The 12,010-nt window shown below is 52.2% G+C and overlaps 4 protein-coding genes across 4 annotated transcripts; 1 reads left to right on the top strand and 3 right to left on the bottom strand.

The window, feature by feature from the left end:
• Nucleotides 1-461: 461 nt before the first annotated feature.
• BDV17DRAFT_289398 (uncharacterized protein) lies at nt 462-1,727 on the top strand (the record flags this gene model as incomplete). Its single annotated transcript, XM_073761654.1, has 3 exons — nt 462-854; nt 900-1,025; nt 1,083-1,727. 3 exons carry the CDS (start codon nt 462-464, stop codon nt 1,725-1,727), a joined length of 1,164 nt encoding a protein of 387 aa, XP_073617811.1.
• Nucleotides 1,728-2,502: 775 nt separating this feature from the next.
• On the bottom strand, nt 2,503-3,800 carry BDV17DRAFT_29813 (uncharacterized protein). The gene is made up of 5 exons (XM_073763622.1): nt 3,501-3,800; nt 3,044-3,431; nt 2,865-2,982; nt 2,730-2,794; nt 2,503-2,635 (listed from the first exon to the last, which is right to left on the bottom strand). The coding sequence occupies exons 1-5, from the start codon at nt 3,681-3,683 to the stop codon at nt 2,601-2,603; spliced, it is 789 nt and encodes a 262-aa protein (XP_073617812.1). The 5' UTR covers nt 3,684-3,800; the 3' UTR covers nt 2,503-2,600.
• Nucleotides 3,801-5,320: 1,520 nt separating this feature from the next.
• On the bottom strand, nt 5,321-7,086 carry BDV17DRAFT_289400 (major facilitator superfamily domain-containing protein; the record flags this gene model as incomplete). The annotated part of the gene is made up of 8 exons (XM_073761655.1): nt 5,321-5,533; nt 5,597-5,725; nt 5,775-5,974; nt 6,037-6,458; nt 6,511-6,554; nt 6,602-6,687; nt 6,736-6,936; nt 6,990-7,086. The coding sequence occupies 8 exons, from the start codon at nt 7,084-7,086 to the stop codon at nt 5,321-5,323; spliced, it is 1,392 nt and encodes a 463-aa protein (XP_073617813.1).
• A 3,614-nt stretch (nt 7,087-10,700) lies between these two features.
• On the bottom strand, nt 10,701-11,699 carry BDV17DRAFT_289401 (cytochrome P450; the record flags this gene model as incomplete). The annotated part of the gene is made up of 3 exons (XM_073761656.1): nt 10,701-10,901; nt 10,956-11,087; nt 11,451-11,699. The coding sequence occupies 3 exons, from the start codon at nt 11,697-11,699 to the stop codon at nt 10,701-10,703; spliced, it is 582 nt and encodes a 193-aa protein (XP_073617814.1).
• Nucleotides 11,700-12,010: the final 311 nt, after the last annotated feature.

Raw genomic sequence — 12,010 nt, forward strand, 5'->3', positions numbered from 1 at the left:
CCTCTGTATGGCATCGATACACGTGCGTCTTCCATTTAGGGCATCTGTTATTTAATCCGGCCAGACCCTGAGGCTTTTATCACCTCCTGGTCTGAGCTTCAACTACTCCGTCATTCGAGTCAGTCACTTCGAAGTCAGATCACCAGAGTCATGCCGCTTCCCCCGCTCTGGCTCTCCACGGCTCCAATTTATCCTTTCGAACGGGCAATATATCCCACTGCAAACATTGGCTGGGTTTAACGTCTATAATGAGGCTATTCGAAATCTGGCTAGGTCCTGAATAAGGGACGCCTCTCGTCACATGGAAGGTCCTGGCAGGGTCTCAATGCAGGATCGACCATGGTCGCATGCGGAGACGGGGATGCTATAACTTGGCTTATGCGCCCCAGATTTAGGTCCCTCGAGGGCAACGTCCTGGGCTTGTTTCTGTTGCCAACCGTAGCCTACCACCAGATAGCAACATGCGCATCTCGAGACACCTCCCGCTCTTCGCTCTGTCGGCCGCGGCCATTGTTTCCACGGAGCCTCGCTGGGCAGTCCAGGATGATGCCTCGCTGATCCAGGTAACTGGGGTGACGCAGGAGGAGCTGCATCTCCTCGTGGCTCGCCAAGTAGACCTGGATTCGCTCGACCTGGATGGTATCGTCGGTGGCATCACCGATCTTCTCACGCCGCTGTTTAACTTGATCAGGCCGGAGTCGCTGCAAAACATCAACTCGATCATCACCAACCTTGCAAATCTGCTGGGTGATGGAGGGGCTGAGAGTACCAAAGATCTTGTCGATGTTATATCTGGCGTTTTGAACTCGGATGCGGTGCAGGATCTTATAGATCAGCTTGAGCCTTTGCTTCCAGTGAGTTTTCCCTCATTTTTAAGATTCACAACTAACTCGAAACAGACTCTCCTTGAGCTACTCAACTCCGACCTGATTGACAAAGTCAAGACCCTCATAGATAACGCCAGCATTTTACTGACCCAGGACGTTGCCAACCAGATCCGGGACCTGGTTAATAGTCTTGCTCCGGTACGTTCGCAATATATCCTAACCATAGATACGGGCTTTAACTGACGATCCATCCAGATCTTCCAGTACTTGATGCAAATCATTTCCATATTTATTGATCTAATCTTCGGTGGTGGCAGTAGCGGAGGGGGTAGCACTGCCACTACTAGCGTCTCGCCAACTGCCACCCAAACCGGAAGCACGGGGGCCAGCGCCGAGGCGAGCTCAACAGGATCATCTTCTTCTGGATTTGACTTCAGTCTTGGCTCTAGCTCATCCTACGGAAATGATGAAGAAGACTCCTCGGATAGCGCTGGTTCATCGTCAAGTACATCCGGCTCCGGCTCCGGCGCCGGCTCTGGCTCGGACTCCTCAGACTCAAGCACTTCTTCCAGCTCGGGCTTTGACTTTGACTTGGGCTCTTCCTCGGGCGGTGACGACTCAGGTCTTGGCTCGTCTTCGTCTTCATCTTCAGATGACAGCGACTCAGGTCTAGGGTCCTCCTCGTCATCTTCAGACAGTGGCGACTCCGGCTTTGATTTCTCCTCGTCCTCCGGAGATAGCGACACCGACTCGACCAGTGGCTCCAGCTCGGGCTCTGACTCGGGGACCCCAACTGCAACTGGAACCGACGATCCCAGCTTCACCGGTGCGGCGAGTAAGCTTAGCAGGTTTGGGGTATCTGGGGCAGTCGGGGCATTGATTGCCGTCCTGGCGGTCTAGGTCTAGGCTTCTTGATCTCCAATGTCTATGCTCTGGCCGAGGCGGGGTGGATGACTTGTCTATATGACTTATCTGATCTTGTAATTAATTAATCAGGAACGCTTATTGTTTAATGCTGACGAGGCGATGAATGACTATTGGTGGTAACGGCGAGGCTTACTACTTTATACCTGCAGCTGTCCGTATATGTACACTCTATTCAATAATCTCAAACGAAGGGGTATATGTAGTATATATATCAACTAAACCAAAACAAACGAAACCACCCAAGAGCAAAAAGAATGAATTCCTGGTTGGTTACAAAAACGGACTCCTCTCCTTCGCAACAGGTATGAGCTCCACGCCCGACTCCATAGCAGCAGCCTGTACCCGCGTAAGACTGCCCTGTACGCTCGTTGCCCCATTTGAGCTGGAACTCGAGCTCTCATTCCCACTCTCGTTCCCATTCTCATTCTCATTCCCACTACCGTCCATATTCCGAATCCCGGCTTCACACCGACTCGTAACACTCCGACCCCGCTGCAATGTCTGAGCGTGAGAATGAGAACGAACATGCCCAATAGACATATCCTCCCTCTCAATATGCAGATCCGTCGTGAGTAGAATCTGATTCTTATCGGCATTGCGAAGGACCCTGTCTTCGGTGCCGTTTGGAGAATTCCTGCTTGCGCTGGGCATGTACGCGTTGTAGTTGTTGTAGGGATAGTTGTAGTTGTATGAGGATTTGCGGCTTTGGCGACCCAGGACGACGATTGCGCGGAGGCGCGGGACTGAGGCAGTTATTATCACGACGGTTCCTTCCGTTCTGTATACAAGGGCCCTGTTAAATGCCTGGAGGAGAGAGTATTGGGGCGAGGGGGGAAGGGGGAGGGCTTACAGGAACCAGATTGCCCAGAGACCCATTGCGTCTGCTCACAGCCATGTTAGTGATGCCCATATCCATCTAGTAAGTTTTCTCGAGCTTGGTTGGACGGGAGGAACCAATATTAAAAGGGGACGTACGGCTAAACTCGGTCGAGTTGAGAAGTCGAATCTGTACGGTTTTGAGGATCGCGGCGATCATTGCTCTGCGCTCATCAGCTTGCTTTCCACTACACCTAGGTACTAGGTACTGGGATAAACGTGAATGTTGCGTACAATAAACTCAGCGACAAGATCCCACACAAGACGAGCTTATTCGAGCGGCGCATCTTTAGCGATATAATCACAGCGAGGCCGATGAGAATGAGGATAAGGTCCGTTAGGGCGTTGAATGCTGCATGAAACCACCTATTAGCAGTCTCCTTTGCTTATCCCAGGATAGTTACCCGTCTTACCACCCTGAAAATACCCAAACTTCTGTACAACTCTCGCTCCCTGACACTTCAGCATAAGCTGCAGCGGATCCCACAGCGCATCGACGGGGTTGCACTGCGTGAACTGCAAAATGCACGGGATGATATTGATGGGTATTTGGAGTCCAATCAAACACCAGAGTAATTTCCTTCGGAGGTTATGCATCGTCTTCATCGTGATCACGGAATTTAGCAAAAAGAGCATGAACGAGATTCGGCCTAGTAAGGGCGCGATCACCCCGAAGGGCTGGCTGATCATGGCGTATTTCAGGACGTTCTTAATTGCTGCGAGGTTTAGGGATGTGATGCTTGAGCCGAGGCCGTAGTATGTTGAGGTTGTTACGAGGCCGGACGCGACGCCTTGGATTATCTGTTGCGACGTGTCGTCAGTAAAGTAGATTGGATGAATTGGGATGAGTAGTTAAGTGAGGAGACAGACATAAGCACCGAGCATGACGAAGTCATCGGCGGTGAACTTGCACAGGACGAAGAATTGCGAGTACCCCCGGAGAACCATGACAACTGTGCAGATTCCATATTCGACCCAGATTGTGGCATACAGTGCGCTTGGTGAGATTGCCTTTGTGGTGATTGTGCCCGCCAATGCTTCCATGCCTTCCATTGCGCGAACCAATTAGTCTTGAAGAGGACCCTGCCGCACACAACAACTCGTGAGACTCGAGTGGTGAGATTGTAATCGAGAGTGAGACCGTACGCATCGATATTCTGCTGAATGAGTGTCAAGCCGCAAAAGACGCACGAAGGAATGACAGCGTCTGAACCTTCAGACCGGCCAACATTTGACCGGGACGCAAGACGTAGGAAAAAGAGAGCCTAAATACAAACGCGAAAGCAAATGCAAATCACAAAAATCAATCAATCGAAATGCAGGCCCCGCGCAGGAGCTAGAAAAAAAGCACCGTGGCCATGTGGATCCCGCTGTCAAACGTCCTGGTCCCGATCTTCCGAGGCCGCGATTCATCAGAAGATCGGCTTTGATGGCGATCACACGTGTATATGGATAGCTAGACACTGGAGTGTGAATACTGGGGCATCGCGGCATGCGCAGGGCTTTAATCGTGTTGCTGCGGGTGTCTCTCAGCGCCAGTGGGTTCTGACTCGGATTGATACATCTTGAACAAAGGGCAGTGTAAACTGCTCGATGAGTTAAAGTTAAAGTACTGTTACTCAAAGCTCAGTCAGTCAGCAGCACAAAGTGTTGGAGCGTGGCACGACCTCCGAGTCCACGAACATGTTGTGCGAAACCCCTGCACAACTGAGCCGAGCGGTTCCTGAAAGAGCTGAAAGGAACTGCCGGCTTGTCTTGTTGTTCTCTACAAAGACTGATTGGGCTTGTGCCTCGTTTTTCGACATGAAGCCCAACATGAAACAGTCATCCTGATTCGCCACACCCTGCAGGCTTCGAACGTGGAGGAAACAATAGTGGGCCTTGGCCCCGCGGAGACTCAGACCAGTGAAGACACAACTGTCGGCTTTAATCAGGCTAGTGCTCTAGTTCCTCACTTCTTTTTCTAGTCTAGAATTGGAATAAAGAGGCAGGCAAATCGATATTTCTCTCTTGATCTTGCCTTGGGCTGAAAAGGAATTTGACCAGAGGCGCGGATAACCCTAACTCAGCCGGCCGAGTGTCCGTCCATTTGTGGCGAAAATGTGATGCATCAACACCACCTCGAGGCGCAAATGTCATGTTTGTCAATCGACTCCACTGTCCTCGTGGGTCGCCACGATGTCAGAATCAAAATGGAGTCCACTCCGCGCGACGCTTGACTCTAATCTGAGTAGATTCATGCACGATTCCTTGCAATTTATCTAGCGCGGAGACTAGATGCATTCTCCATAATCGTACATACTGCGGTCCAGAACGCCAGGTACATCATGCCATTGTTGCGTCAGCCTCCGAGGTTTCGGCATTGTAATTAGCATTGCACCCGGTCGTAGCCGGACATGGACGGCATGGCTAATAACAAAGTACCACTCTCCGGCATCTATTCGCACTCCGCGGCTCCTGGAATCTCTTGGAACCTCAGTCTAGAAAGGATATCAGTCTAGGATAGATATTACCCAGGCTAGACTTGAATGGGCAGGAGTTTATGAAAGCAAGGTGCGGCTTACAATATATGCCATGCCTAGTAGACTCAAAAGCCTCACTACACCAGTCTGAGGATACTCTGAAGAGATATGTAGACCAGCCCATCAGACTTATCATCAATTACGGCCCCTCTCCTCAGGTCGACCTATCTACCCCTCAACCCGCTCTACCTGTTCAACAGGTCCCGCCCTCTCAAGCTCAACCTCCATGGTCTTCCCCGCGTGCACATCCACGTTAATTGCCGTGTTGCGGTGCGCATCCATACTGTCCTTCTTGAAGACGTTGACGTACACGGGGAAGATAAAGGCCAGGATGTACCCCATCATTGGGATTGCCATGGCGATGTGCGCGTTTCGTTTATCCTAGAATTTCTCGTTAGCTCCCGGAACAAGGATAGAGGACATCTCAATGAAAGAAGTACGTACGACGACGGCACCCATCATCGGCGGAAAGACTGTTCCTCCTGAAATCGCGGCGACGAGGAAGGATCCCCCGGTTTTAGTGTGTCTACCTAGACCGCGCAGCGCGAGGGTAAAGATTGTCGCGAAGCAGCACTGTCAAATATCAGTGACAATTCTCTAGTCAGAGAGGATCGGAACGTACAGATTCAAAGCAAAAGACCAAGACGCAGAGCGCAACGCTCGCCGCGCCCGAGGTGTTCATTGCTGCGATCGAAAACACGATACACAGACCCAGGTATACGGTCAGCATATACCGCGGCTTGAACGCCTTCATCATCATGAGCCCCGTCGCAAGAAACCGGTTGAATGCGTAGAGGCCTTGAGCGATGGCGAGGAGGTCCGCTGATGTTATCAGGACTTGTACACTGCTCTGTGAAAGAAAAAGGAGAGAAGAAGAAACATACACGACTGTGCAGAATCGTAGCCCGCCTCCAAACAAAAATTCATAAAGTAGCCCGCAAGCGCAATCTGCGCCCCAACATAACAGAACTGACTCCACACGCCCAGGAACAGGTTATACTGTTTCTTCAGCGGGGCCGGCTCAGTCCCATCTTCACTGATCATTCCCTCGAGAGCTTGCTGGTCTGCGTCGGTGATTTCAGGAAAAGGGGCGAGGAAGAAGAGGATTATCAGGAGGGCCACGAAACCCGCTACGCCGAGGTATACCCACTGCACGTTCTCGAGGCCCTGGTCTGTGTCGAGAGTGTGGGCGAAGAAGACGCGCGAGGCGAGGAGGGGCGCAACGAAGGTACCCACGCCTTGGACGGCTTGGGCGAAATTGAGTCGGATTTCGCTGTAGCGGGGTGGGCCGCAGATGGAGAGGAAGCTGTACCCATGTCAGCGTGGATAGCGGTGTGAAGGTCGAAAGGAGGACGTACGGGTCGGCGGCTGTTTCGAGGGTTGCTAGACCGGCTCCGACGACCTATCTCCGTCAGTTGAGGCTATATGTCACAGACCGAGAAGCCATACAAACATGCTCCCACAGAAACCACCAAACGACTTCTTCACCCCGCTAGGCCAGAAAAGAAGACATCCGACGGCGAGGGTAGCCAGCCCTATACAATTAGCCCCGTTATACCACGTATAAACGAGCGAGAACACACCAGTCATGAACGTGACTCGAAACCCGAACCGTCGAACAAGCCATCCGGAAACAGTCAACGGACAGATAAAGTAAGCACCAAAGTACGACGCCTGCAGGCCGCTCGACTTGCTAGCTGTGATGTCGAGCGTTGACTGGAAGTGAGAGTTCAGAACGTCGAGGAGGCCGTATGCAAAGCCCCAGAGGAAGAATAGGATAGTGACTGTGGTCGTTAGTTGAGTTGATCAACTGAGGCAGGGAGACGGGGTAAAATACCTAAAGCATTTGGGAGCAGGGACTGCCGCAGCGTGAGGCTCACTGCGGAGGTCACGGCGTCGTCGCTGACGGTGATTTTGCGGTTCCAGAGACCCATGTTGAAAGTTAGTGTCAGCTAGACCTAGGGATCAAGGTTGGCCAGGTGGAACTGGGATCTATGGACATTTCAGTCCACCTTATACACGTCTCCCAGCAGTGATCATCTCGGGAGAATACAGGGCGAGGTCGGCTTAACAGTCGGCATTAAGGTACCTGGTCAGGACGATCTCTAGAGAACAAAGCCGAAAAACAGTAAATGGAAGGGTGCGATTAGGCATTCGGTAGAAGTTACGCCGTGCTCGACCGCGCGTGGCGTTCGCACTTGTGACTGGAAAGGAATCCGACAGGGGCTAGAATCCAGGATAAGGCTAGGGCTGGGGTCACCCGCACTCCAACGACCTAACCCCATGGGCAGCCAGCTTAGTTGTCCCCCCAAGACCACAAAATGCGGGGTTGACTAGTAGTCGACTGTAGCAATCTCATGATATGTCCACTCTTGAGATTAGTAGCTCGCTCACATACTCCTGGATCGGTGCTCAGTGACGCACAGGAGCATATCGTACAGGTTACAGGAAGTGAGTATACTTCTCGTGCGAGGATGACGTACAAATATCCTCCGCGTCGGTGACTACTGGAGCGAGGGTTTGCTGAGATCGTATTGGCGTTTCCGACTGAGCCGTTTCCGATCATCGAGCGATTTCATCGGAAGTCTCCTGCATTGGCTAGTGCTATATCACTTGGAAGCTAAAGAGATTTGGCTATTAAGGGATACTAAAGTATCAACGGAGAATAACAAGGTTTGGCGCTCTGTTCACACTGTGTCCTTGAGATACCGTGATTATCGACACAAATATCTGCGTCTAGGGCGCGGCCGATTGTTACCAGGACAGCAGGGTCGCGGCGTTTGGGAGGGGACTGGCTAACGTTAATGACGGGGACCTCTTGTAAGTTTGGGAGCAGGTATTAGTTATGAGGGTAAGAAGTTATATCAGTGGTTCTGCCATTGCACGGAGAGAGCGAGAAGAGCGCACCTGCGATAGGCGGCGGAAGAGACATGTTAAGCAGGGGTAGTATGGGACAAGCAAGCGAGATGATATGGAAGCCGAGGGGCACATTCATCGAGACAGAACAGCGTAGCGACTAGGTAGAGGAAGGCAGAGATACAAGCTGGAGAGATTGAGCACTCCGTTCGTTCGTCTAGCCAGACCGTGGCAGGCAATGTCAAAGGCACAGATTTCCGCCCCCTCAACTCTTTGTGACATTGAAAGCTGTGATAGACAATGGAAGGGGCTATATCTCCTCCTGGAGTCCTGACCTTCATCTCCATTTCACCTTCAATTCGCCAAACGGCCTCCTCGCGATAACCGAACGGCCGGAATGGATCTGGGTACGTACCGGGAAGACGCCCTCGCAAACTTGACCGAGAATCCAGAGCAGCTGGAGTGCGCCAGAAACCGATTTAACCTCTAGCCAGCAGCATCGACACCAATGACCTCAGCGACATTCCCAACGCATACAACCGGAGGCTGAAGCTGGTGTCGGAACATGGAGCAAGCAGGCCTTGTCGGTAATTCAAGGCTCAAGTCAATGGTAAGTTCTATCGCGAGCTATACCCCAATCCCGGCGAGGACCCTGGTAAGACAATCAAGAACGCACTGGGTGCAGCAGGGAATGTGGAACGACAGCTGGAATGTCGACGCAGGACCACCCAGTCCGAACCCTTGGATGCACGAAGCGGAAATGCATGTTGAAGGCGCGACACTGGACAATCCGTCACGGCCGTACTACCAGTTCACGTACCAACTCGAGACACAGCGGAGACGCTTGATCGAAAGGGCGGAAAACTTGTCCTCGCTGCTCGGCAGACCCGGCATAATCTCCCAGGCATGCTACGATCTACAAGCACAGTGGCAGATCCGCGGGTGGTGGAACAACGACTGGGGAGTGCTACCCGGGATGATATAGAACCACGAAATCCCCCTGGAGGAATGGCTGAAACGCGAGATGAAACACGACTATGTTGGCCCTGATGGGTATCGATTGGGCGATAGCTATCGGTTCCAGGGCTTCCCTGCAAAGAACGACAGGCAATCTGAGGCCTGGAGAATCGTGGAGACATCCCTGCACCATGTGATGGCTACTCCAGCCAACCGTAGCCCTGCGGCAGGCCGCAGATGGAAGAAGGCGAAGGCGAAGAAACCGGATGCATCAGGTCCGCAGAAGGGAGCAGCCGCCCTAAAACCTCCAAGATCTTATCGCTAAACCACTTCTCGATTCTGCTTTGTTCTGCTACCGGACAATTCAATTTGCCTACAGTCATCTCAGTCTTCCTGTCCATGTCCCTGTTCCTTTCAATCGCTCCCTGCTGCGCCCAACCGGGCACAGACGGGACTACCCTAACCAGAAGGGCAAACAATACTGCAGCGAATACCGCGACTCTACCGGCGATTTCGCCTACTGCGCCGACACTCTGAGGATGCTCGCCTTGATTCGTGTGATCCATGTTGAAGAGCAACATGCCCCCTGTCGCCCTTCTGAAGCATAACCTCCCTTCACAAGCCTTGCACTGACCGGTCGCTTTCGTCTCTTTGTCGTCCCATGCGTGCCTGTCGTTCTAAGTCCGTCGTTTTATATCTGTCACTCCTTGTCTACCCCCTCATTGTTCTCTTCACGTCGCGCCGTTTCCAGCCCCGGCTCCATCGACTGCTCTATTTCGGGCGTTGATCAACCAGAGACAGCGCTTGAGTCGCGGGTGGAGGAAGATTGGCTTAAGGCCATGCAATCTGGGGACTAGGAATGTATGTATGTACGATAGCTGCAATCTACTCAGATGTTTACCATCGCGCTCTACATGTAATTGGCAAGTAGAAACAGAAGGCAGCGCAGAAAGAGATAAACGCCCGGCACATGTAAGAGAGAACTGAATCAAAACCATTACGCGCGGCGTAAGTTGCAGCACCGATCAACTCCGCTTGATGGCCGAAGGCGGCGTCGATGGAGCCGAGCGATTCGAGGGAGTTCAGTGCAGCGTTGGCTGCCTCGCGGGTTACGTAGACGGTAGCAAGAAACATATATCCATTCCAAGCGCCAAGACGAGGGATGCGGGACGCTGTGGTCTGTGTATGGCTTTCATGGCGCCATTCCCGAGTCTTGGGGTTTCAAAGTCTTCGGCCGGTGGTGCATCGAGCACTATGACTTCTACGTCAGAAGCTGAGTCTGAGACTGAGTCTGAGACTGAGGCTGCCGGGACATCGACGTCGCAGGCGACTACTTCCGTGCTTATCAGCACCTCAGGAACATCAACCACTGCGCCCTCTCCGTCCACGCCCCTGTCGCAGGGTTCGTCCGCGTCCGGCACCCCTTCTTCGACCACGACTAGCCCTGAAATACACTCCTACGGGGAATAGCGCTAGCCGCGCCTATAGGTTTTTCTTTTAGTCGGTCGATGGATAGGGGTGCTTACTGCCTGGAACTTTACAGGGCTACTGTTTGCCTCTGTCCCTCGGAGAATCCGGTTAGATGTTGATTTTCCTTCGGGATACATTACCAGATAACAATAGACAGATATAGATTGACCAATCCTCTGCATATGAAAACCCTGACTCCTCACGGGTTCATATACCGAAGGCTGTGTCTATCTCAAATCAATTGTGACCCCTTCCACAGGTCTAGTTAGACGCCTACCTCTACCTCCCGCCTCTTCGCCCAACAAGGCCAATCAGTCGATCTCGTAATAAAATGGTCCTTGAAAGACCACTCCTTCTTCGGATCAACCCGCTCAAACTTGTAGTCCCGAAGGAGCGTTGCAGCAAGCTTGCTTATCTCAAAATGCGCGAGGTTCCGACCTGGACATTGGTTGTAACCTGCTCCCCACTGCGGTCACGACTTGTTAGGATGCCCTTGACTCCAGGGCAGAGCGGTACATACATGAAGCAAGTGATAATCCATCGTTTTCGCACGCTCTTTATCGAGCCAGCGCTCTGGGTTAAATGAGTTGCTGTCTGGGCCGAAGAGGTCAGGGTTGCGGTGGACCACCCAGAGGTTGACGCTTAGTGTGGTCTATATATATCAGCACCAAATACGGCCATAAACGTAGGTGGTACGCGCGCCCTCAAAGTAACGATCTCGGATACTTAGTCCACCTTTCGGTACAACGCGCGAAAGGTTCGTCCCGATTGATGAGTGGTACCGGTATGCTTCTTTGATCTACAACTGATTCGCTGCAGTTGGGCTTGAAGGCTGCGTCTGCGGTGGGATACTTGCACAGGCCTGTAAATACAGGAGATTCTGTGCCTCGGAGTACTGCACAATGCGTGACAACTCGCCCGTCACTTGAGCTTCATCTAGCTCATTTTGCAACCGTCTCAAATAGACGCGATTTCCTTGTAGGTAGTAAACTAGTGCTTGAAGCGACACGCGAACCGTCTCTGTTCCGGCTGCAACATTCGCAGCCGCGGCAGCGAAAACCTCCGCTTCTGCCATTCTCTCGGAACACGTATTTTGCATGTTCAGCCACCGCTCCATCATATCATTCTGCGCCTCGCGGTTCCCTTTTCGAGACTCGATGGCCGCTACGCAAGTGTCGGATAAATGAGATGCTGGCATCAAGCCCAGCGTGCTAATTAGTGGGTTTCCGATGGTGAGGTTGTGGAGCCACACGAAATGGCCCATCGTCCAGGCATAGAGGGCCAGTTTCGCGCGTTGGCAATTGCATTCCCAATATCACGACCTGCCTTGACGAACCCGAAGGACTGGCTGAATGTGACTTCACCGACAACGTCAAAAGCGAAGAAGTTGAATCACTTGTATAGCTTGGATACAGCGAGGTCGTTAAGCTGGTCTTTGAGGGTTTCGATAATATAGTCCACGTAGGATTCGGATTTTATGATAATTGGCAGAGCGTAGCCGGCTGCTACATTATTAATAATCTTAGCAAATACCTCCCCCTTACATGGGCGATACGTACTTTAACCGCAGCTTTG

Source organism: Aspergillus undulatus (assembly GCF_047715775.1).
Source record: "Aspergillus undulatus strain CBS 261.88 unplaced genomic scaffold BDV17scaffold_12, whole genome shotgun sequence".
NCBI classification, from domain to species: Eukaryota; Fungi; Ascomycota; class Eurotiomycetes; order Eurotiales; family Aspergillaceae; genus Aspergillus; species Aspergillus undulatus.